General features: G+C 47.4%; 1 protein-coding gene across 3 annotated transcripts in view; it reads right to left on the bottom strand.

Annotated features, from left to right (window-relative positions):
* Positions 1 to 23911, bottom strand: part of CRB2 (crumbs cell polarity complex component 2) — a 229814-nt gene that overhangs the window by 78535 nt on the left and 127368 nt on the right. For all 3 annotated transcript variants that reach the window (XM_077283531.1, XM_077283530.1, XM_077283532.1), the window contains exon 6: positions 15244 to 15357. In XM_077283531.1, the coding sequence (XP_077139646.1) occupies positions 15244 to 15357 (114 nt within the window). The remainder of the gene's footprint in view (positions 1 to 15243; positions 15358 to 23911) is intronic.

Here is a 23911-nt window from a genome sequence, read left to right as displayed (position 1 = left end):
CTGATATATTTACTGTGATATTCAAAATCAGAATGGCTGTATAATCCTTTTGAAAGTTCAACTCAATCTCTGCTCACCTAACTCCTCAGTGTTCCTCTTCCCTGCAGCTGCTGAATCTCCACCCAACCGGCCTGTGACAGCTCCTCAGTGTCCCTCCTCCCTGCAACTTCTGACTCTCCATCCACCCTGACAGCTCCTCAGTTTCCTTCCTGCCTGCAGCTGCCGAATCTTCACCCACCCAACCTGCTCAAAAGCTTGTCAATGTTCCTCCTCCCTGCAGCTGCTGAATATCCACCCACCCGGCCTGTGACAGCTCCTCAGTGTTCTTCCTGCAGCTGCTGAGTCTCCACCCACCCGGCCTGTGACAGCTCCTCAGTGTTCTTCCTCCCTGCAGCTGCTGAATCTCCACCCACCCAGCCTGTGACAGTGTTCTTCCCTCCCAGCAGCTGCTGAATCGCCACTCACTCAGCCTTATTGGAAGCTCCTCAGTGTCCCTCTTCCCTGCAGCTGCTGAATCTCCACCCACCCGGCCTGTGACAGCTCCTCAGTGTTCTTCCTCCCTGCAGCTGCTGAATCTCCACTCACCCGGCCTGTGACAGTGTCCTTCCTCCCTGCAGCTGCTGAATCTCCACCCACCCAGCCTATGACAGCTCCTCAGTGTTCTTCCTCCCTACAGCTGCTGAATCACCACCCACTCAGCCTTATTGGAAGCTCCTCAGTGTCCCTCTTCCCTGCAGCTGCTGAATCTCCACCCACCTGGCCTGTGACAGCTCCTCAGTGTCCCTCCTCCCTGCAGCTGCTGAATCACCACCAACTCCACTTTGTTGCTATATTGTCACACTACTCTGGATACGTTTGGACTCACGAGCTTCCTGTGTTCATATAACAGTTTATAGGAACAACAAATTTGGGTTTAAGAGCAGTTCACTGATATGCCAAGTTAGCAGGTTCACCATCATATGTGTACATCACAGGAATTGAAAGATAACCCAGTGACATCTACAGTTTACAACAACTTGTACTTCCCAATGTATTCACAGAGAAATGCCAAGGATGCCACACAATTCCATGCGAGCTTCATCATTTCATACATCAAAGAGAAAATTCATCTAATGGACATAAGAAGTTCTGTTTATTCATCACAACGGCACCAGTAGGTGCCAACTTTTAGAGGGAATCTGTCAGCAGGTTTTTGTTATTTCATCTGAGAACAGCATGATGTAGGGGCAGAGAACCTTATTCTAGCTAGGTCTTACTTACTGGGCTGCTTGTTGCAGTTTCAATAAAATCAGTGTTTTATCTGCAGGAGATTATCACTAGAGGACTAGTTGTCTCGTGCAATGTAGTCCTTCATATTTATGAGTGCTTTATTACCCCACCAATCAAAGTACTGCGTACACAGAATGCCACCAATCAGTGATGAGGGCGGGGTTATGCCGGGCTCAGCATTCAGAGAACGGATAGATCTAGAATGGAGAAAAGTGATTTTATCAAAACTGCACCAAGCAGCTGTAACAGCATGTCCCTCCCCCGGCCTTTGTCTCTGAACTGCCATGTAATCAGGCTTGAGTCAACAACCAGTGGGGGAGCCCTTCCCCATGGAAGGGTGGATCCCAGGACACCGAACAATAGACTCATGTGTTGGCTGATTCAGTTGTGAGGTGACTTGGGAAGGGCTGGGATCTTATGCTGAGGCGAGATCCTGGTGCCCGTGTGTGGAGGGTTAAAAGCTGCCATATTGGACTGTGTTGTGTCCCTAATCTGCTGGAGCCATTGAATTCACTAAAGGACTATTTCTATTTCCCTGGCGTCGGATTGTCGGGTGGCGCCCCCGGATCTGCTCCCTTTGTGTGGATTCATTGTGGACTACTTACGGACGCTGCAGAACTACTTTCATTTGTGTTATCCCAGTCCCCTGTTCCAATAAATCTTGTTGGATTGTCTATCGGCCTGGTGTCTCTTTCTGCTCTGTCGCAAACCCCGTCACAAACTGGTGGCAAGCAGTGGGGTCAGAGCAGAGGGGAATGGAGGACAGCGGCTCATCAATGTTTGGAACCGGAACCTCAGGATACAGGAACTGGACTGTGGGGAGTTTACAAACAAAGGCCCGTGAATTAGGAATCTGCTATAAAGGACTGACCAAGGACCAACTAGTTAAGGCTTTGGAAGGAGCTTACCTGCAAGATGGAACCGAATAACAAATAAGGATTCCCACAGCAAAGGGAGGAAAGACAGGAGCTGCAGGTAAATACCCAAAAAAGTCAGTGGGTTGTGTGGTACGAGGAGGAGATGGCATTGCTCGGGGACGAGGCCACCATAGACGATGAGAGAGGCCATTCACACAGCTAAGGAGAGACAGCGCATGGTGGAAGCAGCTAGAAGCTCCAGACAGACTAACCACAGCACCCACCTTCAGTCTCCAAAGTTTGCTGTCTCACTAGACCACCACCTCATGTTGATACCCATGTGACCCGCCTTCCAGCTAGTCCTGCCTCTTCCTCTGAAGTGCTACAAGTAGAGAAAGTAGTAGAGCACATGTGTTATGGATGTGGGCATCCCAGGCATCTACAGGCCACCTGCCCAGCTATACAGTGGAGAAATTGGTTTCAACCCCAACAACCACCTCATGCACAGTCACATAGATATCAGCCTCCAGGTTCCCTTACCTCCGTCCCCAGAGTGCACATGGGAAGGAGTGCGATGCAGCGCAGCTGTTACCGATGTGGGCAGACTGGGCATCTGCAAGACACCTGCCCTCAGGGTCGATTGAGGATTGACCCTGCACCAAATCGGCCTATCAATTATTTGCAGCCAAACACAATGGAAGAAGAGGTGCCAACCCTACAAATTGATTTGCCTAATAGCTCAGAAACCCATGTTCGACCATTAGGGGTTTATGGGGTGCGGGCCACAGCTACAAGTTCCTTTAATCCGCAAAGAAAGCACGTACAGGAGGTCATGCTGGACGGTCGGAGAGTTATTGGCTTTTGTGACTCTGGGGCATTTCTCACTATAGCTGGTCCCAGAGTGGTTCAGCCAGAGGCAATACAGCATGGACCTGGTATTACCATTGAATTAGCTGGAGGCCAATGGAAGAATATCCCAAAAGCAAGTGTAGAACTGGACTTTGGCTTTGGGGTCAAGCAATGCGTGGTTGGGGTGATGAGGGGCCTGCCTGCAGATATTGTCTTAGGAAATGATGTGGGAGAACTACAATGTTGATTTGTGGGTGCCGGAAGCAGAGTTTAAGTCAAAGAGGATGTAAAATGGAGCCCGCCTTTAAGTCTACAACTGCACCATACAATAAAGATGAGCCAGTTGACACAAATGCTAATGGATTGTCCAACCAGGAGCCATGAGTTTTGCCGGCCATATTTACGTGTACTTGACAAGCGACCTGTAGAGGTCACTAGTCCGTACACAAATTGAGGGGGGAAGGGGTTGTAAGGCTACGTTCACATTTGCGTTGTGCGCCGCAGCGTCGGCGCCGCAGCGCACAACGCAAACAAAAACGCAGCAAAACGCATGCACAACGCTGCGTTTTGCGCCGCATGCGTCGTTTTTTTCATTGAATTTGGACGCAGCAAAAATGCAACTTGCTGCGTCCTCTGCGCCCCAACGCGGGCGCCGCAGCGACGCATGCGGCGCAAAACGCAAGTGCGCCGCATGTCCATGCGCCCCCATGTTAAATATAGGGGCGCATGACGCATGCGGCGCCGCTGCGGCGCCCGACGCTGCGGCGCTGGCCGCAAATGTGAACGTAGCGTAACAGTGCCTTTGTCTCTGAACTGCCATGTAATCAGGCTTGAGTCAACAACCAGTGGGGGAGCCCTTCCCCATGGAAGGGTGGATCCCAGGACACCGAACAATAGACTCATGTGTTGGCTGATTCAGTTGTGGGGTGACTTGGGAAGGGCTGGGATCTTATGCTGAGGCGAGATCCTGGTGCCCGTGTGTGGAGGGTTAAAAGCTGCCATATTGGACTGTGTTGTGTCCCTAATCTGCTGGAGCCATTAAATTCACTAAAGGACTATTTCTATTTCCCTGGCGTCGGATTGTCGGGTGGCACCCCCGGATCTGCTCCCTTTGTGTGGATTCATTGTGGACTCATTGTGGACTACTTACAGACGCTGCAAAACTACTTTCATTTGTGTTATCCCAGTCCCCTGTTCCAATAAATCTTGTTGGATTGTCTATCGGCCTGGTGTCTCTTTCTGCTCTGTCGCAAACCCCGTCACAGCAGCCCAATAAGTGACATTGCTGGAATCAGGGTCTCTTCCCCTACATTATGCTGCTCAGATTACAGAGCAAAAACCTGGTGGCATATTCCCTTTAAGAGCAAGCCATAATGCTGTCAAATATTCATTAAACACAGACATGTGATAGTTGGGGCCCTGTTGGAGATTTTGCTTTGGGGCCAGTGAGCTTCAAGTTACACCTCTGATAGAACCGAAAGAGGTGGCAGATAAAGCGTGAGTATATAACGATACCACCCATATTATCCCTATAGCTTCAAGTTACACCTCTGATAGAACCAAAAGAGGTGGCAGATAAAGCGTGAGTATATAACGATACCACCCATATTATCCCTATAGGAGTGCCAGCTACACTGCAATAATAAAAGCCGATGCCACACATGTGCATGGAATAGGTAAAAACACTGACATTGTGATGTCCTAATCACCCAACACTAAGAAGATAATGATTTAGGAATTGCATCTCATAACAATAAATAACAATAGCTTTTGTTAGTGCAAACATTCTGCAGCACTTTACAATTCAGTGGGTATATGAGATGTATATCTGTGTATGTGTGGCGGTATTTTTTATAGTAAGCTTTCGTTCAGTTGAGCCTGTGGCCGATGGATTCACAGCGGAGCCGTGATCTCCCCCAGCCTGGGCTGCATTTTCTTCTCACGGTGACGGTGAAGGGTCTGTGAGCCTAATATGAACTAATAAGCTGACTCTGGAGGGATTAATACACAGAGCGCAGGGGCTTAGCGGCTTTATTTTCTCGTCAGGCCATGCTGTTTATTCCAGGCCTGGCTTTGCTCACTAAACCAATAGTGCATGTCCTATTAAAGGTACAGTACCCCCAGCCATCATCAGTGTCAGCGTTCATGGAGTAAAATGTTCTGTTGAATTCTTATCATATTTCACGCATACAGCGACCTTGGTGGGATTATTTATAGAGAGGACAGGAGATGCAGGGTTATGGAGACTCTGCAGTCTTGGCTGCTCAGCCGTAGTAAAGTTATGGTCAGTATGTTCTGATGTGAATCTGATCAGATCTACTGATGAGCGCTGTACACTCTCCAGTGCTAGTGAATTGCTGGCAATCTGAGATCTGTACTATTGATGGATTAGCAGTATGTAGTGGTGGTCTCCAGAAGATACCCTTGTGCTGACTACAGTGGAAACAGCTTCTCAAACCCTGGTGATCAGCAGGTATCACCAGAGGAAGCCGAGCTCGGCTATACATGCCGTTGTTGGTAACCCACATAGCGGTCAAGCCGTATCAGAGATGCTTCATATAGGCTATGCAGCTTCAGCGAAACCGCCTGTGACTTTTATGGAGCAGCTGAATTACAAAAGGGTCTTTGACCACTAACTGGGACCCCGACGACTGGGTAAAAATGTCAATTTATAGGAGGAAGAATATTATAGTGAAAGGTTTCCCACTCTTCTAATCCTAGGTTCTCCTCTTGTTCCTGTCCAATATAGGACAATGGTGCAGCGCCCCAGAGTTCTGGTCGTTGCAGTACTGTGGCTTCGCCGCTAAGGGGAGCCATGGTACGTTCGATGGCACCGAAGGAGTTCCTCCAATCAGGTATCACAGACACCAATATGTTTCACAGCTGGGCCTCCGGGGGGAGCTAAGGGTGCTATTCATTAGGCCACTCCCCACCATAGTGGGTAAACTGGGGGTCAGGCAGAAAGTTAGAGAGAACGCTGATGGGATTGAACGGAGCAACACCCTGTGGCAGGGGGTGTTGTGAAGGGAGAGACTGTAGGGTCTCTGCCAGGGGTGGGATCCTGGCAGAGGCTTGGCATTGAAAGAACGTAACGGGTCCGCGCAGGCTCCTGGAAGCGGCGGGACTCAAGGAAAGGACTAGAAGCGAGACAGATTGTGCTGAGTGAGAAACGAGATCAAGCAGAAGGAGAATACCAGCAGGGGTTTTGTTGAAAGAGGCAGCACCCTGCTGAGGCGCAATACCGGTGGCCGGAACGCCGAGGGAGTGGATTAGAATACAGCTTCAAGCCATACTCCAAACAGCGGCAGGACAGTCGGTCTCAGGCGGGCTGTCTACCACATATCACCTATGAAGTCTTGGGGGGCAATTGCGGGAGAGGGGCGACTCTAGGGTCCCGGAAGAACTCCAGGCCTACCTGACAAACGGGTGCCATTCCAACCTGAATACAGGGAAGGGGTGGATTACAGAGGAACATCAAATCGAGTTGTGAGGGAACTTAAGAAACAGACACAACCGTTGTGGGGTTACTTTCCGTAAGCACAGCAGGGAAGGACTACAACACATAGCGCTAGAAGGAAGGCACAGATTTCCACCTGAGAGGAGAACTCTGGAGGTGCCATTGGACCGGCCGGACTTGCGTAGCCTGGTGAACCGTGTTCTGGACTGAGGACTCAGAGATCTCCAGTAAAGAGGTAAAGAGACTGCAACCTGGTGTCCTCGTTATTTACCGCGACTTACACCCCACAACTGCACCGCTCCACCGCTATCATTACTACCACCTATTACACCGGACGTCCCCCACTGACGGACAGGGCCACGGACCGGGTCTAGCCACCGTGACAACCCCGAGACTGAGACCCAGAGGCCCGGCTCCGGGTATCCCCTCGGCCCTGCGGCGGTGTGGGGGCGCGCCGCAGACTTGGCGTCACGAACAGGATCTACTTAAGCCTGAAGAATCAGGTCATGTGTGCCTAGAGACTGTGATTTACTGTACTTGAACCGTACTTTATTGAAAAGACTGTGCTGTGCCATTTGCCGCCAAAATCCGCCGCCATTGCAGCGCTGAGGAGAGCGCAGGAAGAGAAGAGGGGCGTGGAGTGGGCGTAGACAAGCTGGAGAGCGCGAACAGCAATGGCCGCCCAGTCTAAGTATTTCTGTGCCCTGAGGACGTGCCCGTCAACAGCCGAAGTCCGCCTCCTGATCCTGGTCGGAGGGTGGAGACCATGGGGACGGGGCCGCCCACGAAAGAGACCGCGAAAAGAGGACATTGGAGGACAAATAAAGATGGCGACACCAGGAGCACCACGCGGAGCTGACCCGGTCCGGCCCGAGGCTGCGCAACCCGAGACAGCCTCCAAGATGCCAACGCTGCGGGGCCTGACCCTCACAGAGCCACCAATGGGTCGACCTCCTTTGCCGCTGTCTGCAGAACGTGTGGCTGCGGCCGAGGCCCGACAGCTAGCCCGCCGGCTGAGGGCCGATGCCCACGTACTTACACGGCTAGGCCAGCCCACAGAGATTCGTCTGTCCCCAGTGTCCCCTGTCGCCATCCACCCGGCCGTGGCTGGAGGCATGTCACCGACGCCGGACTTGAAGATTTCACCAGATGCTGAACATCTGCGGCGTCTGATGGCCGCATGGAGGAGCCGACCCCAGCCTGCGGAACAGGTTGACTTGACCAGCGCTCCAGAGATCCCGTCCTCACACTGGGGTGTAGTGGTGGCCTTTAACCCCCGGTATGGAAGAGGGGTGATTCAGGAAATTGGAGAGCCGCTGCAGGTCCGCGTGGATCGGGAGGAGGTGGAGCCTTGCAGCGGGAGGCTCGATCGTGACCTGGAGCCGGGAGACGCCGTCACTTACACGAGGTGGAGGAGGGACACTGGCGAGACGGGCTGGTTTGCCCGAGGTGTCCAACGATGCGTTGCCCTCCAGGCTGCTGCCGGAACACCAGAAGGAGCTGATTCAGTGGGGAAAGCAGCAGAGCCCGGCCCTGCGGAACCCCGGGAAGCCCAGCCTTGCCGTGCCCCGGAGGGACGGGTGCACCTGCCGACAAGGAGGACCTCCCGGCGAGGGATTTTATCATTACTGGGACCGGAACGGCGTCCTGGCTCACCGGGGCGATCTGTTGGCCTGGTGAGGCCGGATAAGAGGCCGCCTTCTGCAGAACCCCAGTAAGATTTTATTGCTTTATGAAAATGTAAATAGTTACTGTTTGTCTTTTATTCCTTTAAGTTGCTGCTAAACCCGCCCAGGGTTAAGGCCCCGTCTCACTAAGCGATTTACCAACGATCACGACCAGCGATACGACCTGGCCGTGATCGTTGGTAAGTCGCTGTGTGGTCGCTGGGGAGCTGTCACACAGACAGCTCTCCCGAGCGACCAACGATCAGGGGAACGACTTCGGCATCGTTGAAACTGTCTTCAACGATGCCGAAGTCCCCCTGCAGCACCCGGGTAACCAGGGTAAACATCGGGTTACTAAGCGCAGGGCCGCGCTTAGTAACCCGATGTTTACCCTGGTTACCAAAAAAAACAAACACTACATACTCGCCTTTCGGTGTCCAGGTCCCTTGCCGGCTGCTTCCTGCTCTCACTGATTGCCGCCGTACACTGAGAGCAGAGCGCAGCGGTGACGTCACTGCTGTGCTCTCACTTCTCACTGTACGGCCGGCAGTCAGTGAGAGCAGGAAGCAGCCGGCAAGGGACCTGACGGACATCAGAAGGCGAGTATGTACTGTTTGTTTTTTTTTACATTTACGCTGGTAACCAGGGTAAACATCGGGTTACTAAGCGCGGCCCTGCGCTTAGTAACCCGATGTTTACCCTGGTTACCAGTGAAGACATCGCTGGATCGGTGTCACACACACCGATTCAGCGATGTCAGCGGGGCCTCAACGACCAAAAAAAGGTCCAGGCCATTCCGACACGACCAGCGATCTCGCAGCAGGGGCCTGATCGCTGGTACGTGTCACACATAGCGAGATCGCTATGGAGGTCGCTGTTGCGTCACAAAACTTGTGACTCAGCAGCGATCTCGCTAGCGATCTCGCTATGTGAGACGGGGCCTTTAATGGATCCCTCTGTTGACCCGGGATCCTCTTTGTTTGTTTTCCTTTTCTGAAGTTGTTGCACAAAAGTTATACAAACTGCAGAAATCATGGACTGTGCATGATTCGAACTTCCCTTGTAAATAGTTTGCACCTTCTTAAAGGTGCTCCCTACTGGTTTTAGCCAAAGACACTTTGCGAAGATATTTGCCCTATTTGTTTGAGCCAAAGACACTTTGTGAAGATACCTTTCCTACCGGTTCTAGTTAAAGACACTTTGCGAAGATACCATACCGGAACCTTTGCATGGGCCGGTAGGCTGAGAAGACGAGCTACCTCAGAAAGACTTGGTCTCCTCTTAAAGGGGATGTGAGAAACTGAACTTGAGAGAGATACTGTTGCAGAACAGTAATGCCATAATGATGCCTTGAAAAGAAATGTAACTGTTTTACATGCTAAGTTATATGTGTTGAATTTGTTGAAATGTCTAAATAATGTTTTGCAGAAAGAAAAGATGCAGAGAGCCCGTAGGGGTAGAGATAGAGGTCTGCATAGTTGAAAGTAAGCAAAGTAATAATGAAGGTGAGGATAGAAGGTAAACCCCGCGTCCCCATTGAAAGTTACTTTGTTACTAAGGACAGAGAGTGAACCCGTAGGGGTTAGAGAGTGAGTCCTTAAAGGAGCCGAGTAGAGCTGGCTCAGAGTTCTTTAAACGAAAGGAATGTTATGTCTATACCATGTATAGTAGAGAAAGGCAGTAGGCCCTGGATGAACAGGGCGGTCCTGTAAAAGAAAGGAGAGGCAGTAGGTCTGGTGCCATAGGGACAGGCGGTCCTGCAGGTTCAAAGTAGGAGAATGTGAAGTTACCTTACCCTGTAATGTGATTATAGGAAGGCCTTTGGTAAACTAAGAGTGTATGTTTCCTAAAGGCAATGCTAATTTATTGTTCCAGAATTTGCACTAAGTAGAATACCCGGTTGGGTAACAGGAGTTATGCATAGCCTGTAATTTATAATGTTGACCATGTTTGTAACGTTAAAAGTGTCCTCACCTCCCATAAAGGGAAGCCTGTTCAAGTATACTTATTGTTTTGCACTCAACAAAATTGTATGTCTGTTTACTAATCTGTATTGTTGTTTTTCTTCCCAGTCCCGGAGTACTGTGTTTAACCAGGGGGGAGTGCAGCGCCCCAGAGTTCTGGTCGTTGCAGTACTGTGGCTTCGCCGCTAAGGGGAGCCATGGTACGTTCGATGGCACCGAAGGAGTTCCTCCAATCAGGTATCACAGACACCAATATGTTTCACAGCTGGGCCTCCGGGGGGAGCTAAGGGTGCTATTCATTAGGCCACTCCCCACCATAGTGGGTAAACTGGGGGTCAGGCAGAAAGTTAGAGAGAACGCTGATGGGATTGAACGGAGCAACACCCTGTGGCAGGGGGTGTTGTGAAGGGAGAGACTGTAGGGTCTCTGCCAGGGGTGGGATCCTGGCAGAGGCTTGGCATTGAAAGAACGTAACGGGTCCGCGCAGGCTCCTGGAAGCGGCGGGACTCAAGGAAAGGACTAGAAGCGAGACAGATTGTGCTGAGTGAGAAACGAGATCAAGCAGAAGGAGAATACCAGCAGGGGTTTTGTTGAAAGAGGCAGCACCCTGCTGAGGCGCAATACCGGTGGCCGGAACGCCGAGGGAGTGGATTAGAATACAGCTTCAAGCCATACTCCAAACAGCGGCAGGACAGTCGGTCTCAGGCGGGCTGTCTACCACATATCACCTATGAAGTCTTGGGGGGCAATTGCGGGAGAGGGGCGACTCTAGGGTCCCGGAAGAACTCCAGGCCTACCTGACAAACGGGTGCCATTCCAACCTGAATACAGGGAAGGGGTGGATTACAGAGGAACATCAAATCGAGTTGTGAGGGAACTTAAGAAACAGACACAACCGTTGTGGGGTTACTTTCCGTAAGCACAGCAGGGAAGGACTACAACACATAGCGCTAGAAGGAAGGCACAGATTTCCACCTGAGAGGAGAACTCTGGAGGTGCCATTGGACCGGCCGGACTTGCGTAGCCTGGTGAACCGTGTTCTGGACTGAGGACTCAGAGATCTCCAGTAAAGAGGTAAAGAGACTGCAACCTGGTGTCCTCGTTATTTACCGCGACTTACACCCCACAACTGCACCGCTCCACCGCTATCATTACTACCACCTATTACACCGGACGTCCCCCACTGACGGACAGGGCCACGGACCGGGTCTAGCCACCGTGACAACCCCGAGACTGAGACCCAGAGGCCCGGCTCCGGGTATCCCCTCGGCCCTGCGGCGGTGTGGGGGCGCGCCGCAATGGCACATGAGCAGGGGTGTGAAGGGGACTGGCTGACTGCCTATTTCATTAGTCAAGCCAACTCCCTCCTCTGTAAAATCCAACATAGACAAAAAAGGGGAATGACTGTATTCAGCTCCGATCATGAGCAAATGCAGGAAATTGTTTCATGTAGGTGAGATAAACCAGAAGGTGATGGATAGGAACCCAAGATGGGAGCTTGTAGCTCAGTATGGAGACACTATTCAGATGTAAAGTTGCATTCATTGCCAAATTATAGGGGGTCTAAGGGGTAAAGTTTCTCTTTGCTGAAAGTACCAAGCCAGCGTAAGTAGGCATATAGGCCATACAATGCTCCTCTGGAATGTAAATATGCAAGTTCCCTCTTCAGAGAGAAAGAGGACAGGAACTGTAGTGCTACCTATTGAGGGTAATAATCCTAAAAGTCAATATCAACCCTTTAAATGGCCTTGTTGCAGGACTTTGGATAATAAGAGAAACTAGAGACTCAATTTGCAGAGACAGGTTTCAGGGAGTTTGCACCTCATCTCAGAATAGGTACGTTGCATATTTGAATTCCCAGAGGAGCAATGAATGGCCTATAAGTCTCCTTACACTGGCATGGTACTCTGCACCAGGAAGGTCGCCTGTCAGAGGCTTCTCACCCAGCCAAATTAGATCTCCTGTGTTGTATTGATGAAAGGCAAACACTCCAAAACACGAGTTTGCAAAGCAGTTTCTGGTTTGGCTTCTTATCTGAAGTCATGTGGCAAGGCTCAAAATTGAGTTTTAGGATTGCTACATCCAATAGGTATTATTAGAATACATTTTATAGCGCCATTTATTCCATGGCGCTTTACATGTGAATACGGGGCAAATATAGACAAATATATTAAACATGAGCAAAAAACAAGTCACAAGGGTACATAAGGAGGGAGGACCCTGCCTGCGAGGGCTCACAGTCTGCAGGGGATGGATGAGGATACACTAGGAGAGGGTAGGGCAGGTTGTGCGGCGGTTCAGTAGGTTCAGGATCACTGCAGGCTGTAGGCTTGTCGGAAGAGGTGAGTCTTCAGGTTCTTTTTGAAGGTTTCTATAGTAGGCGAGAGTCTGATGTGTTGGGGTAGAGAGTTCCAGAGTATGGGGGATGCACGGGAGAAGTCTTGGATGCGGTTGTGGGAAGAAGTGATAAGAGGGGAGTAGAGAAGGAGGTCTTGAGAGGATTGGAGGTTGCGTGTAGGTAGGTACCGGGAGACCATGTCACAGATGTATGGAGGAGGAGACAGGTTGTGGATGGCTTTGTATGTCACTGTAAGGGTTTTGAACTGGAGTCTCTGGGCAATAGGAAGCCAGTGAAGGGCTTGGCATAGGGGAGAGGCTGGGGAATAACGGGAGACATGGGGATTAGTCAGGCAGCAGAGTGTAGGATGGATTGGGGTGGTGCCAGAGTGCTAGAGGGGAGTCCAGAGAGTAGGAGGTTGCAGTAGTCGAGGCGGGAGATGATAAGGGCATGTACTAGTGTTTTTGCGGTGTCACGGTCAAGGAATGCCCGGATCCGGGAGATATTTTTGAGTTTGAGACGGCAGGAGGAGGCAAGGGCTTGGATATGTGGCTTGAAAGAGAGGGCAGAGTCGAGGATCACTCCGAGGGCCCGGGCGTGTTGGACTGGGGAAAGTGAGCAGCCATTGACACTGATGGATAGGTCTGGTGGAGGGGTAGAGTGAGATGGGGGAAAGATGATGAATTCTATTTTGTCCATGTTCAGTTGTAGAAAGCGAGCAGAAAAGAAGGCTGAAACAGGTAAGGCTGTATTTCAAGTTCTCCTTCTCACCATTTGCATATTACCCATTTTAAAACATTTACCTATATCTCTTTCATTTAGACAACACCTTTAACGGGAGTACATAGTGGTAATGAAGTTATTTCGTGTGTAGCAGTCTTATGTGCATCTCCACCTGTAGGATAGACATACTAAGTATATATACAAGTTGTGTATCACATCGGTACCTGAGGGACTTGTTCAGCCCATCGCACTAATCCACCAGACTTCATGAACTGTTTATTGCTCGCAGCTCCCACTACATTCTCAAGCTCCACTGCCCTCCAGGGAAGCTGACATTGCAGGACGGAGGGCAGACTCCTCCACTGGTCACTGTCTGAAACGCCAAACCAAATTCCTTGTTCTTTAGACCTCATTTCCTTTTATAAAAGAAAGTATGTTTCCCTAAGACCTGCACATCATATACAAAGACTAGGTGAAATAGTTATCCCAGATGTGGGCGATTACATAGCGTTCGATGTTACATTTTAAGAATCTTCTTTAATCCATTACAGATATCCCATATTCCTTCCAGTAGGATCAAATGTCTGATTACAGGAGGAAATCATAACCGGGGCCATCCTGCCTGCAAGTAGGATATTGCGGGACATGGCCACCTATGTAGCTCCTGCCCTAAACAGAGATCAGACTATTATTTTCTATAGCAAATAAAAGCTGCATTCTGTAGTGCTATAGCACGAAAACATTAAATATCTGAATAGCTTTCCTGCCCTACAAAATGGGAAAAACTGAGAATACTTGGCGCATAAATTGTAAAATACATTTGTACCCGGCAGCCGCGATAGGGCAATTCTCTCTGCTGGGACCCTGCCTAATGTGAATCCGCTCCTAGACTTATCGCAGCGGCCGGTTACACATGGATTGGCCAATTTGTGTGTCAAGTATTCTCATTTTTTTCTATTTTCTGGAGCAGTAATGCAATTCAGATTTCAGATATTTCATGTTTTCATGCTATAGCGCTACAGAGTGCTACTTTATTTGTGGGTTATATATGGAGATGGCTACTCCTATTAAGCACCAGTTCACACCTGTTTTCTGTTTGGAAGTCACAGTCAGTCTTTTGTTATTATTTTCTATAGAACTGGAAAACATTATTTAAAGGGGTTTTCCACTTTTAAATAAATGGTCCCATAAATTTCATAAACTGCAGCCCTGTAAAATAACAACCCTCACCCCATGTCCCTCCATCCACAATGTTTTTCCTGCAGCTGTGATGTCACCGCTGCAGCCAGTCACTGAGCTCAGCAGCTCTGCTGAAATACATTGCACGAGTTGATGAGCTCAGTAATAGCCAAAACACTCAAATCGGAACAGTGACAGAGAGTCGATGCTAGACTGGTGAGGTGTACCATCTGATTTTATTATTTTACACAAGTTATATCATTCGGGAACAATTTATTTATTTATTTTTTTAAGTGGAAAACCCCTTTAACATGGTCCCAAACTGAATCCTGAAAATCATTTTCTAGAACATCCATTAATGACAGGGTGTAATGGTGAAATGAATGACCCAACATTACAATCTAGCAGGAAACTCCTAGATCTCTAGAGCCAGGATGTGCTTTGTGGATGCCCTGACACGCCCCAATGCATCTCAAGGCTAATTTGCATATGGCTTCACAGCTTGATTTCTCAGCGCTAGCAAATCTGATCAGACAGCAAAGATATTTTACTGTCAATTCCAGGACCTATACAGCAACCCCGCCGGTATCAGTAGTGACAATCAAGTAGTCCTCTTCCCTATAAAAATTGTGCATTTATACTACACAGGTATAAAATCCCGGCCTTACCTCTCAGCCATTGACGAGACACAATACCTACACAATAGTGTCACCTCGCACATATTCCAATCTGTAATGTCCGTACAGTATGGCAGGCTAAAGAGTAATGCCGGCGGAGGAAGAGCATGCACATGCAACCCATCCCATACCACACAACCACAGGCGACTAATAACGGCCCCCATAATACAGCACGGAGATCAAGGATTGCATATGGACATTGCATGTTAGAAATAGAACTCAGGTACCATTCTGGATATATATACAGAAATATCTGACTTACCAGCGTATCCAGGAGCACAATCACACATGAATCCATTAACCAGATCTGCACAGGAGGCGCCATTTTGACATGGAGCAGACTCACATTCGTCAATATTCACGGAACAGTTTTCCCCTAGAAATAAAGTCGATGTGGTGAGCAGCAATATATGGTGTGCCCATCAGAGTATCAAGCCAGCTCCACTTTATATCATTCAGTATCGAAAACTGGAATTAGATCAAATTCACGGAAGATTATACATACATACATACAGTACATACATACATACATACATACATGCTGAGCAATATACTAGACAAAGCAAGCAGATTGGTGCATGTTATTTCAGCTATCGTCCGCTTCTTCATAAACCAGATACTTGTATCAGAATGTTTAAACTACACATTCAATAAAGGGGGAGGATCAATAGTGTATATTCCCCCTAAAGTAAGTCAAATAAATAGTGGAGTACCCCCAAAGACATATTTGCACTCAATGGCAACTGGGGTAAACAAGAACCACTGACATATAGAAATAATAAAAACTTTTACTGAGAACAAATATTAAAAATACAAAATCAACAAAACTGTAAAGAGGTCCCAATAAGAGGAAGCCATAGTATTAAGTGGAAAAGCGCAACCACATAATAAATTAAGTCAATACACATGAGTTTGTATATGGACCATCTCCCTTATAGATCCCAAAATGGGAGGGTAAAGTGGGAGAAAGGTTCTAAAGCAGCAAAGATGGCATGAACAGTAAGGCTGTGTTTTTATAAATAAAGTGACTGTACTCATAAAAGTACCATACAGCTGAAGTGCTGCTTACCTATGGTTATAGGAGACTGTGTGCGCCCACCAGAGACAGACCCAAGGCGCGTTTCGCGTGTGCTTTTTCAAGGGAATGAAACCAGATACTTGTAGAAGCAGTTCAAAAATAATAAGAGATATTAGTTTGGATATATACGGAGGAGACAAATTATGGACAGCTTTGCAACTCAATGTTAGTTGTTTATATTGTATCCATTGGGAAACATGAAGCCAAAGAAGAGACTTGCAGAGGAGTTGCGAGTAGAATGGTGGATTAATCGGGGAATGGGGTTAAGTACGGACTGGAGAGGTGCAAGAGTGTTAGCAGGGAGGACAGAGGAAGATATTGCAGTAGTCGAGGCGGGAGATGATGACTGAGGGCATGCACTAACATTTATAGTACTCATTTACAGCACCATGGAATTAATGGTGCTACATAAATAAATAATAATAGTAGACTGAGCAGAGGCGCAGCTAGGGTTTTGGTTCCGGGGAGGAAGGGGCGAAACTTCTGAGTGGTCCTTGACTAGGTAATCCTGGTTACAACTGTGGTGACGCACCCTAATAGTGGATGTAGGAGAACCTCAGGAGATGACCGCGCTGTTATTAAAAAAAAATCTCTGTGGGGGCGTGGCCTAGCGGGCAATGTGAGCAGACGTGCGCCGGATCTCTCTCCCTGCACCACTATTAATTATATACCTTGGCGGCGCCGCCGCCGAACGCTTAAACCGGCCAAGTGTGTGCCTGAAGATCTGGTGAGAAGAGGGACATCAGTGGTGCTGGAGAGTGGAGTGCCATGCCCGGGAATGCCTCGCCGTAAACAGCCGGCGCCTGCGGAGAGCGCGAGGATCCAAGATGGCGCCGTGGCAGAGGAGGAGGCAGTAAAAGCAAGCGCTGCTTACCGCAGGAAGCTGGAGGTCATAGCCAAACTGGAGCGGTTTGCAAGGACTGAGGAGGCCGGTAAATTGCAACAGGAGGCTGAGAGTTGGGAAACCCGGAGGAGCAATTGCGAGGTGGTGGTGTGGCGCTGAGTGCTTTGGTGGAGCGGGGGTCCCCGGATAGGCAGGAGGCTGCACACGTGAGTGGCGCCCTGAGGTCTGCAGAAATGGCTGCTCAGTCTGGCTTTGCTGCAACTGCGGAGTTGACAGATATGAAGGAACCGACCTTGAAAGACATTTTTGCAGTAGTGATGTACTGTAAATTCGCTTTAGCTGCATTGAATCTGCGTGTAGATGATTTACAGGTGAAGATGATGTCCCTTAATTCTGGCATGCATAAAGTGGAGAAAAGAGTGGAAGAGGTGGAAGAACGTGTGGGCAGTGTGGAGGATCAAACTACCGAACTGTTAAAGAGGGAAAAGAAGTATATTCAACGTATTGCAGAACTGGAATTTAAAACGGATGATTTGGAAAACCGTTCCCGCAGGAATAATTTGAGAATTGGTGTGCCAGAAAAGGTGGAAGGGAGTAACCCCACTGATTATATTGAGTCATGGCTGAAAAATTCAGTGGGTGGCGACAGCCTATCTGGACAATTTGCGGTAGAAAGGGTGCATAGAATTCCCACCAGACCTTTGCCGCCGGGATCGGCCCCGAGAACTATCCTGGCCAAAATTTTGAATTACCGGGACCGAGAAACTTTGTTGAGAAAGGCCAGGGGTAGTGATGGCCTTACCATTGAAGGAAATCGGGTCTCCATCTATCCATATTACTCTGCTGTAGTCCAAAAACTCAGGATGCAGTTTGGGGAGGTCAAGAGGAGATAGAGAACTGGACTTGAGATACTCCATGATCTACCCAGCTAAACTCAGGGTAGTGGCATTGGATCGGGTGCATTACTTCCAAAATTCGGAAGAGGCCACGAAGTGGTTAGACCTCAAGGCTAAACATATTTGAGCTGAGCGGACCCGGTGAAGAGCGTATGGAGGGTCTGCAGGATTGATGGGTGTTTCTGAAGAGTTTTCAAGTTTTTCTATGGTGGACAACTCTGATTTGATGTGCTTACATTTTCTTGCGTTCAGCGGCGCTATGTTTAGTTCATTTTGACTCAGGTGGGAGGGGGAGAGGTAGGAGGAAACAGGTTATAGTCTATAGTTCTAGGCTGTAAAAGAGTGCTCTCTGATCTCGTATAGAGAAAGTAAGTTTGAATTATTTCTACAGGGATTTCTACAGTTCCTATTGGGGTGGGGGTGAGTTATCAGCGAGTTATTTTGGTTGGTATTAATGGTAGTGTTAGGCTTATACGGGGGGGGGGGGGAGGAGGGTAAAGTTAGAGATCTGGGGGAGCCTGAGGTTATTCATATGTATCTAAGTCATGATGGGTGATAATGTTAAAATCTTAAGTTGGAATGTCAGGGGTTTCGCAAACGCTACCAAGCGTGCAGCGGTATTTCAATATGTGCTGAAACAGAGACCCTCAGTGACATGCTTACAGGAAACTCACCTAGTGGAGGACAAAGTTGCTCTGTTACAAAAGAGATGGGTGAGAAAGACGTATCATTCGACGTTCTCAACTTATGCTAGAGGAGTATCAGTATTGATTCATACCAGTACCCCGTTCGAAGAGATTGACGGGGAAGGTCAATTTGTGTTTTTAGTATGTAAGATTTTCAATAGATTACTTTGTATTGTCTCATTATATATTCCACAACCGTACTCCGGGAAAAAGATTCGGGAGATTCTGGAGCTCATGGGTAATTGGGAAGGGGTCCCTCTCCTAGTCGTGGAAGATGTAAATATTATAATTAATGATCATTGGGATAAGAGTAAACATGCATTGCCGAGGGGAGACGGTAATTGTACTTCCTTTGGTAATTACCTAAGGGAGATAGGATGGATAGACTTATGGCGGGTACGCAATGTTGATAAATATACTTATTCATGTTATTCAACAACTTATGGCTCTATGTCTCGCATTTATGTTGCTCTAGGTAATGAAGGAATCAATAACTTATTACATGAGGTGGAATATAGACCTAGAGTATTATCAGATCATAGTCCGGTTTTGGTATCCCTTAAGTTAGTAGAACAGGATAGATCAAGGGGGTTGGGATGGAAATTACACCCTTTCTGGCTAAAGATTTTGGATATGGAGAAGGTTGGGGCAGAATTGGTGGAGTTTTTCAGGATTAATGAGGGAAGTACTGAGAGTCATGTAATATGGGACACTATGAAGGAGTACCTGAGAGTTATCTTATTTCGAGACATCTCTAGACATAAGACTAGGTCTAAAATCCAGGATACGGCGGTGTTGGAGGAATTGAAGGCAGCGGAGGAAGCACTGAGTATTCAGTGTACAAGGGACACGCAAAAACGTATGAGGGTAGCTCAGACAGAGGTTAACCAGCTGCATTTGCGGAAGGCAGATAAGATGAGAGCATTTCAAAAAGAAACATTTTATTCAGAAGGGGAAAAGGCGGGACATTTACTCTCAGTGGTGGCGTCTGCGCAGCGAGATTCTTCCCATGTTTACTCTATAAAAACAGAGGAAGGGAATGTGGTTACCCAGGGAGCGCAAATATTAGAAGTTTTTCGAAAATTTTATTGTGAGTTATACTCCTCTAGGGTGGAAAAGGGAAAAGAGGAAATGATTAGCTATTTAGATGGGATTGACTTGCCAAGGCTAAGTGCGGAAGACTGTGAATGGTTGGATAAACCGCTTGGGGAGGAAGAATTAAGGGCGGCTCTGTCAGGTATGGCGGGGGGTAGAGCTCCGGGGACTGACGGCATTCCGGCTGAGGTCTATAAAATTTTTCAAGATGAATTAGTGCCTAAACTGGAAGGGGTATTCAACAAATCGTTGGAGTGGGGGGGTGTTACCTCCATCTAGGAGGGAGGCTATTGTGGTGGTTATTCCTAAAGCTGATAGGGATCCACTGTTGCTGGAGTCTTACCGACCTATTTCACTTTTAACGGCCGACATTAAGACTCTCGCTAAAGCTCTGGCCAACAGGCTGACCCAAGTGATTGATAAATTGATTCATTCAGACCAGTCAGGCTTTATGCCCAATAAATCAACAGCACTCAATTTGAGAAGGTTATATTTAAATATGCAAATTCCTTCTGATAATGCTGGTAAGAGGGCCGTGGTCTCTTTAGATGCCCACAAGGCCTTTGACAGTGTAGAATGGAATTACTTGTGGTCGGTGCTGGAACGGTTGGGATTTGGTCCAAAGTTAATTCTTGGGTAAGGTTGCTGTACTCTGATCCAACGGCAAAAATTAGAGTTAATAATAATCTGTTGGAGAGTTTCTCTCTGTTTGGAGGTACCAGGCAGGGATGTCCGCTGTCCCCGTTGCTTTTTGCTCTTGCTGTTGAACCGTTGGCTGCCAAAATAAGAGGTGCACATGAGGTGAGAGGGTTTATGTAAGGTTTAAAAGAGGATAAGGTGGCCTTGTATGCCGATGATATTTTGGTATTCCTGGAGGACTCGGAGGGGACCCTTCACAATGCAGTGGCTATTATTGAGGAATTTGGGAGGTACTCAGGTCTCATGATTAATTGGGATAAATCTTGTATGATGTTGATTGACGGGGACAATATAGGGAATTACGGGGGGAATCCACCTCCCAGATTAAAGGTTGTTCATAAATTTAAATATTTGGGGATTCAGGTTGCTTTCCCTTTAACTAGTTTTGAGGAATTAAGTTTAAGTCCGCTTCTACAGAAGATTCGCACCAAAATTTTGGCATGGAATAAATTACATTTGTCAGTAGGGTGAATCTTATAAAGATGATTGTAATGCCACAACTTCTTTATGTGTTACATAACTCTCCCATTTGGATTCCACAGTGTAGATTTCACAAGATTAAGTCTTTGTTTGGCGATTTAATTTGGGGGGTAAGTGTCCTAGGTTTAAACAGGAGATACTTCAAAGGCCCACGGTAGAGGGCGGGTTGGCCCTCCCTAATCCCTGGATATACTTTTTAGCAGCACAGTGCCAGCATTTCAGGGGGTGTGGGGAAGATTCAGGGAAGGTACAAGTACCCAATTGCTTGAGCTTTTTATTTAACGCGAAGGCATTGAGTGAGTGTTTGGAAGGGGGTCATTTTCAGAAATTGGGTACTCAATATTGTACCATTAGATTAATCCATAAGGTATGGGACACAGTTAAGATTATTAGGGGTGTGGGAAACCTTACTAGTTACTCGCCGATTTGGGGTAATTTGTATCTATCAGAATTTGGACAGTTAAAGGGCTTCCGCACTTGGAAAGAGGCTGGTATTAGTAGGATTGGGCAGTTGGTGTCTCAGGGTAAACTTAGGACTTTTGAGGACCTTCAGGAGGAATTTCAATTACCACGGGCTGAATTATATCAATATGGTTGCATCTCTCATGCATATATGGCACAATGTAAAAGGAGTCCCATAGTGTTGCAAGTAGATCTTATGCTGGGCTTTATCCTTAACCCCCTTCACCCCCAAGGGTGGTTTGCACGTTAATGACCGGGCCAATTTTTACAATTCTGATCACTGTCCCTTTATGAGGTTATAACTCTGGAACGCTTCAACGGATCTTGGCGATTCTGACATTGTTTTCTCGTGACATATTGTACTTCATGATAGTGGTAAAATTTCTTTGATATTACCTGCGTTTATTTGCAAAAAAAATGGAAATTTAGCGAAAATTTTGAAAATTTTGCAATTTTCCAACTTTTAATTTTTATGCCCTTAAATCACAGAGATATGTCACACAAAATACTTAATAAGTAACATTTCCCACATGTCTACTTTACATCAGCACAATTTTGGAACCAAAATTTTTTTTTGTTAGGGAGTTATAAGGGTTAAAAGTTGACCAGCAATTTCTCATTTTTACAACACCATTTTTTTTTAGGGACCACATCTCATTTGAAGTCATTTTGAGGGGTCTATATGATAGAAAATACCCAAGTGTGACACCATTCTAAAAACTGCACCCCTCAAGGTGCTCAAAACCATATTCAAGAAGTTTATTAACCCTTCTGGTGCTTCACAGGAATTTTTGGAATGTTTAAATAAAAATGAACATTTAACTTTTTTTCACAAAAAATTTACTTCAGCTCCAATTTGTTTTATTTTACCAAGGGTAACAGGAGAAAATGGACCCCAAAAGTTGTTGTACAATTTGTCTTGAGTACGCCGATACCCCATATGTGGGGGTAAACCACTGTTTGTGCGCATGACCGAGCTCGGAAGCGAAGGAGCGCCATTTGACTTTTCAATGCAAAATTGACTGGAATTGAGATGGGACGCCATGTTGCGTTTGGGGAGCCCCTGATGTGCCTAAACATTGAAACCCCCCACAAGTGACACCATTTTGGAAAGCAGACCCCCTAAGGAACTTATCTAGAGGTGTGGTGAGCACTTTGACCCACCAAGTGCTTCACAGAAGTTTATAATGCAGAACCGTAAAAATAAAAAATCACATTTTTTCACAAAAAATATTTTTCGCCCCCAATTTTTTATTTTCCCAAGGGTAAGAGAAGAAATTGGACCCCAAAAGTTGTTGTACAATTCGTCCTGAGTACGCTGATACCCCATATGTGGGGATAAACCACTGTTTGGGCGCATGGAAGACCTCGGAAGGGAAGGAGCGCCGTTTGACTTTTCAATGCAAAATTGACAGGAATTGAGATGGGACGTCATGTTGCGTTTGGAGAGCCACTGATGTGCCTAAACATTGAAACCCCCCACAAGTGACACCATTTTGGAAAGTAGACCCCCTAAGGAACTTATCTAGAGGTGTGGTGAGCACTTTGACCCACCAAGTGCTTCACAGAAGTTTATAATGCAGAACCTTAAAAATAAAAAATCATATTTTTTCACAAAAATTATCTTTTCACCCCCAATTTTTTATTTTCCAAAGGGTAAGAGAAGAAACTGGACCCCAAAAGTTGTTGTACAATTTGTCCTGAGTACGCTGATACCCCATATGTTGGGGTAAACCACTGTTTGGGCGCATGGGAGAGCTTGGAAGGGAAGTAGCACCGTTTGACTTTTCAATGCAAAATTGACAGGAATTGAGATGGGACGCCATGTTGCGTTTGGAGAGCCACTGATGTGCCTAAACATTGAAACCCCCCACAAGTGACACCATTTTGTAAAGTAGACCCCCTAAGGAACTTATCTAGATGTGTTTTGAGTGCTTTGACCCACCAAGGGCTTCACAGAAGTTAATAATGCAGAGCCGTAAAAATAAAACAAAAATTTTTTCCCACAAAAATTATTTTTTTAGCCCCCAGTTTTGTATTTTCCCGAGGGTAGCAGGAGAAATTGGACCCCAAAATTTGTTGTCCAAGTTGTCCTGAGTGCGATGATACACCATATGTGGGGAGAACCACTGTTTGGGCGCATGGGAGGGCTCGGAAAGGAAGGAGTGCCATTTGGAATGCAGGCTTAGATGGAATGGTTTGCAGGCGTCACATTGCATTTGCAGAGCCCCTAATGTACCTAAATAGTAGAAACCCCCCACAAGTGACACCATGTTGGAAAGTAGACCCCCTAAGGAACTTATCTAGATGTGTGGTGAGCGCTTTGACCCACCAAGGGCTTCACAGAAGTTTATAATGCAGAGCCGTAAAAATAAAACTAAAATTTTTTCCCACAAAAATTATTTTTCAGCCCCCAGTTTTGTATTTTTCCGAGGGTAACAGGAGAAATTGGACCCCAAAAGTTGTTGTCCAATTTGTCCTGAGTGCGCTGATACCCCATATGTGGGGGGAACCACCGTTTGGATGCATGGGAGGGCTCGGAAGGGAAGGAGCGCCATTTGGAATGCAGACTTAGATGGAATGGTCTGCAGGCGTCACATTGCGTTTGCAGAGCCCCTAATGTACCTAAACAGTAGAAGCCCCGCACAAGTGACCCCATTTTGGAAACTAGACCCCCCAAGGAACTTATC

This window comes from Ranitomeya variabilis, chromosome 2 (genome assembly GCF_051348905.1).
Source record: "Ranitomeya variabilis isolate aRanVar5 chromosome 2, aRanVar5.hap1, whole genome shotgun sequence".
Lineage (NCBI taxonomy): Eukaryota > Metazoa > Chordata > Amphibia > Anura > Dendrobatidae > Ranitomeya > Ranitomeya variabilis.
This window is presented reverse-complemented; position numbering and strand designations above follow the sequence as displayed.